The 5,853-nt window shown below is 38.2% G+C and overlaps 1 protein-coding gene across 2 annotated transcripts in view; it reads right to left on the minus strand.

The window, feature by feature from the left end:
- The window catches only part of LOC111875014 (nuclear cap-binding protein subunit 2), a 12,617-nt gene extending 7,493 nt beyond the window's left edge, over window positions 1-5,124 (minus strand). The window contains exons 1-2 of one of the 2 annotated variants that reach the window (XM_023871014.2): window positions 4,986-5,124; window positions 4,027-4,208 (exon numbers count right to left, since the gene is read on the minus strand). In XM_023871014.2, coding sequence (XP_023726782.1) covers window positions 4,027-4,208; window positions 4,986-5,120 — 317 coding nt within the window. In that variant the 5' untranslated portion in view covers window positions 5,121-5,124. The remainder of the gene's footprint in view (window positions 1-4,026; window positions 4,209-4,985) is intronic. The other variant, XM_023871013.2, reaches the window with a different exon arrangement.
- Between the last annotated feature and the right edge of the window lie 729 nt (window positions 5,125-5,853).

Genomic DNA, 5,853 nt, shown 5'->3' on the forward strand with positions numbered 1-5,853 from the left:
CCACCGCAGAACGGATGCAGTCGCGGGGAGGAGTTGCAACACTCCCCGCGACTGCATCCGTTCTGCGGTGGTATGACTCACGGCAAATTGCAGCCACAGCGCGCACTTGATTGTACGCACTGTATTTATGTCATTGTTAGATAATTACTAGATTCTATTTTGAATTAACAATGGGAACCAAATCACCATACCAGAGATATCATTCTTCTTCTCTTCCGTTAAGGTTCCCCACTCAAGATATGACAGATAATGGTGGTAACTCCCATTTAAACTGGAAGACATCACTGAAGACGGACCGCTAGGTCTGGGGTACAGAAGGGCACTGAACAAATAAGGATTCCAACCCTAAGCATAAGTGTGTATCTGCACCCGTGTTTTGAAGAAGTAAAGCAAAACCCAGTACACAACATAAAAAATATTCTTCCCCTTTCACCAGTAAGGACTGATCCCAAAAGAATATTCTGACATTGAAATCCCAATAACAATGGATGGGGAAGATAACTGTGATATTGGATTAGTTAGATCAGCTATGGCTATTGATAGTGCCGCTGGAAAATAAACGTTTCACAAAGCAACTAAGAGAATTGGTTAATTCTGAGGGGCAGCAATGCCTGTGGTAGGGAGTGGAGATTACCCAGAGCACAATAGATGCAGTCCTTTACTATTATATACAGACTTTCATTGCCCCTATCACTGTTCATATGGTCATAGTGGTAAAGCACAAAACCATACAGGTTTAATGCATGGTAGGGATGGATATAAGGTTCCTGCAGACAGCTGATGGGTGGGTTACAATACTGAAATAAAGCTTGTAAGTGAAGGAATCATGTACAAAACCCACTGGCATTCCATTGCAGTTGGTCCATGAAGACAGTGAGAAAGAATAACTACTGTCACAGAGAAGCTATGGAACTTTCAGGGTGAATGTTTCAGTCTCCCTTTGTGTTTCTGCTTCAGAGTACCAGGATGGTTGCAATGCAAGTCAAATGTGTTAAACAGTGACTTGCTGTGTTCAATTTGTTGATTCAGATTGCTTTTTCCACATACTAGAATAAGAGCAGGGACAGAAATTACATATTGCTAGTAATGACTTCCAGCAGGAGACATGGAAAGGTCCAGAATTTATTGCATGAGTATCCATAATGTGCACTGGTGATGAGAGGGATGTTGTACTGTTAGTTTCTTGGAACTCTAGCCATGGTAGAGGGCTCATACCATCTCTCGCAGGGCGGGGGGAGCAGTCTTATCAGCTTACGTCAGCGTGGGTACTACCAGTTTGGAATGTATCATCTTGGAGTGTGGTCAGGCATATAGTACATTGTGTTGCTTGTTAGTTGGTACCAGTATTACATGGTGTTCGTTCCCTATCATGGCACACTGACAATCGCACGGAACAATTCATATTGAGGGCAGGGAAGTAAAAGCTAATTTTTTCTGCTTGGGGAGTAGTTCTGAACGTCACCACAGCAAGCTTACAGCTTCGCGTGCTCCACAACAGTGTTTACCTTTCTTCGCGGCTAAAATTATGAGGCACTAACTATAGTTTCACATCAGTCTAAGCGGAAACTGTTACATGTCATGGGATGACAGGTTAACTAGAGCTGGTGAGGATTTGGATGGGTGCAGCTAGAGTAGCTGTATCAATTCCTGGACAGCAGCAAAGAACAAATGAGTATAATTGATTCCCAGTCTTCAGTTCGCTGTCAAGGAACGTTCTCTGTCCATGCAGAAAATAAAGGTCCGCCTTGATTCCTAAGTTTCTGGATGGGCTCCTCCTATAGAAACATGAGACATCTCTTGTCAGCTGAGAGGTTAACTCTGCTGCAGTTCATACAGTGATGTGGGTTGAGGCATGGTGCCTCACCATGGCCACTCTCACTGAAAAGGCAACAAACGAGGCTCAATGTGCATCCAAAACACCTTCCCATGACAAGCACCAGAGAATGCAGAAGAGAAAATACACTATACGGTTATGCCAGTTCTCAAACTCATTGAAGCCTTCTTTTCTGTACATAGTGCAGAGCCAATCAATGACATTTACAACAGATGCTATGATTTTCAGAAACAGCTAGTGCAGGGATATTGAGAATTCTCATTAATTTATGGTAAACATGTATTTTGTTCAGTTTCTAAAAGCACCAAGGCTTCTGTGCAGCCACTTATGCAACATATTTGTAGCTACATTGTCAGCTTTGGTTTAAAATGGAAAATACATCTGCCTCAATGTCTTGTACAACAGCACTGTGCAACTACAACAAGCTCAACTAAACACTAGACTCCAAAAGACTAACACATATATATGAATCACACCAAAGGAAGTAAATGCAGTTTCTTAGTATTACCACATTCAAACGGTGGCAGGTCTGTGACAACCTGCCTTGTTGTGAAAAATCAATTCAATGAGAGGGGGAGCAATAAGGTCAAAGAATCCCCCCTTTTTTACATTTAACCTTCATTTAAGAACTAAAGGAATGATGATTAACCACAACAAACTTTTCAGACATAAGATGCATGAATACCTCTGGTGTATGAACAAACCATATAAAAAAAAATGACAGGATGGCCAGCATAAATTAAAGAAGCATCAGTCAACAGACTTGAAATCACAAAAATCGTTCTTTACAGATCTGCGATAATGACTATTCATTAACTCATACTTTTGTTGGACACTGTCCATAGTAAGAAATATATTTTATATACATGACGTATTAGAAGCTGGCTTTACTCCTATCTTCGGGTAACTAGTTGCAGAGGCAGATTTCTTACTGGTTCAGTTTTCAACATTAGTGGCAAGTCAGGATGAATCCCAGAAATCTCTTCAATAGCAACCCTGTATGCTAGCAACTATACCACCAATCCATAACAGTTACTAGAAATTTTAAGACATGAAGCTTTGTCAGCAAATTACATAACTTCAAAGTACAATTCCTTGTCATTAGACTATTAACCGGTAACAGCTGTATAACAAAGAGCGCTGGTTCTAACAGGTCACAATGAGCTGCATCATTACAGGCAGCACAGAATGCTATGTCCTGATTCTGTACACAATTTTAAGTGGCCAAAATGGGTAGTAGTCTTGCAAACTTAAAAAGAAGCTTTTCAGGATATTGTTCTATCATATGCCAGTTTTCATCCATTATTTATGATTCAAATTGGCTGAATATCTCCTGAGGACTGCAGATAGGAGTGACATCTGACCACACAAGAACATGAGGAAACAGCAATCAAGGATGACTTACAGGTAACACACAGAGACACTTAGGCACAATCAGGCATTAGTTCACAAAGATATTCTGTCACTGTGCCCAATCTACTCTGAGAAGAAAGTTTGATGTCAATGGACATCCAAAAACCTGACACAAGACCAGAGCCAAAAATAAAACAGGAATGGGATAGGCTTCAATTAATTGAGAAAGGGAGCCAAAATGTGTACCTACAAATCCAAAAATGGAACAAAACTCCAGGCAACCATTTGGATCAATGTATTGTTACAACACAACAGCATATAACATAATGTCTAATATAAAACTGGTTTAGAAGCTCAAAGAAAGGAGGATCAGAACTTTCCTGTTGCTCTGCTGCAAGGATTATTCACACATAGCAAACATGTATCACTTTCTTGCAGAACATTCCACAATGTTTATCCCAAAGTCCAGCCTACAGTTGAGACCTGGCATCATGGGACTCCTTAGTTCTAAGAGGGCAGTTTGCTTTCAAGGTAATCAATTTTCAAATCCTGAAGAAGCTCTATAGATATATAAGCAACAGTACACAGTAGTACATAAAAAGAGAGTACCACTGCACCTACAGTTTATTCAGGAAAATGGAAATTTGAAGATCATTAGAGGATCAGTATACCAAAAAAGAAAATTCCTAGAAGAAATTTACTGTTGTTCAATTATCTGCACCTAAAAACTTTTCGGGTATCTATGGGGTGGGGGAACACCACCTCAGAGAATATACATTGTCCAATATAACTGAGGTATGACGATGCAAATCAATTACACTTGCTTATTCAAAGGATACTCAACAAAACAAAATCCACAAGGAGTCTTTTTGAATTTATCCAATCCCATAATTATTCGTTTAACATCTCCACATTTTGAAAATAGTTCATATATTTGTTCTTCTGTGGTATAGAATGAAAGGTTCCCAATATACAAAGTAGATGACGTTCGCAGAAGTCTTTCTTGCTCACCACGGGAACCCTTAAAAATTAAACAGTAATTAAAATCATTTATACATTTCAATTCTACTAGGCACATACCTTAACCTCATTTATTTGTTGCAAAAATGGCACAATAGAAACAGCTTTTTAGTGAGCGAACATTGTGCACGTAATGTGACATGGTATGTGATATACCGGTATGACCAAATAAACAAGACAGAATCAAGCAGTTTGGTATAGCAGTAATACTCTAAGCTTGTATTCAGCAGATGCCTGGTTCAAATCTTGACCAGAGTTATCCTATCTCACATTTCTTGTGGTTTTTCTCAATCCATCCAAGCAAATGCTGGGATGGCACCTCAGTGAGGTAATTACAGACTGATACAAATGAGGTGGAATAAAAACCTCACGTTTAATGTACAAACACAAAATCGATCATTAAATCAATGTGATCTACAAAAAAATGCTATAAAACAAATTTAAACCAACGCGTAATAAAGGGTAATCACAGCAAACTAAAAAGAAAGCAGTCTTTTGGGATTTGGCACCGTGTATAAGTGGTGTTAACAGACGTTTCGGAGGAACGTATCGCCTCCATCTTCAGAGTAGAAGAAAATATAAGAATTCTGCAAGCGAAGAGACCGTGAGAACCGGTAAAAGCACACTGCTTTTCTTCTNCGTATACAAAGCGACTTGTACTCATGCAAGTGAGGTTAGATTATACGTGTAAATCACACCAAACAAGACCACTTGGCATTTATACTATTTAAACTTACCTTCTCACATTAATCGATTACACATTTCAAACATACTCTACCTTAAAATGTTGATCTCGATAGGAACTTAATTCGACGGAAGGAGAAGTAACCGTATTCATTCTTTCGCTAACCCAAAGACTTTCCACGCGAATCCTGCAGCAGCTGGTCTGTGACGCTAAACCAGCGTATGCCATGTATCACTGTCACCAACTTCGAAATACGATATGCATTCCAAAATGATTTAATACATACTGCTGTGATAGTCTATCCTCTTACACGTTTCAGTATCACCATTCACTACTTTTAAACAATTGGCGTTTGAATGATTGGGTATTTCATCCATAAAATCAGGCGTATGATGATGTAACGATCCTGCTCTTATACCATTTGGTAAATGAGATCATGGAAACTGTGCTATTGATCTGTATGGGGAGATAAAAGTATTCATTCATTTCCTTTATTTTCCATATATCCTTACAGGTAAAAAACCTAGGATGTGGAAATAGTCCCTTTGATAATAGATGTGTCCACATACATATTATAAATTACATGAGTTATGTAATTAAAATCACATACATTAATCAATTAACATAGATAATAAAATAAAAAATAACTTAATACAATTTCATTTACATTACCTAAATTAACTGAATTAAATGCATTATAAATTTACACACTTATGACCAATTATCTTTCCTTCTTTCTTTCTTTATTTCACTTTCCCATAAATCAAAATACATTGATACAGGACTCATCATATCACAATACTCAGCAAAAAACATATACGGGCAATTCTACAGGTAAACAATACATATAAATCATGCTTATCAAAACAAAAACTGCATAAAAATAATGACAAAAGATTACATCAACCACGCAAAAAACCATATCAGATCAGCAGTCAGATTATAAATTATTTGTAAGCAA

Source organism: Cryptotermes secundus, unplaced genomic scaffold, assembly GCF_002891405.2.
Source record: "Cryptotermes secundus unplaced genomic scaffold, Csec_1.0 scaffold973, whole genome shotgun sequence".
NCBI classification, from domain to species: Eukaryota; Metazoa; Arthropoda; class Insecta; order Blattodea; family Kalotermitidae; genus Cryptotermes; species Cryptotermes secundus.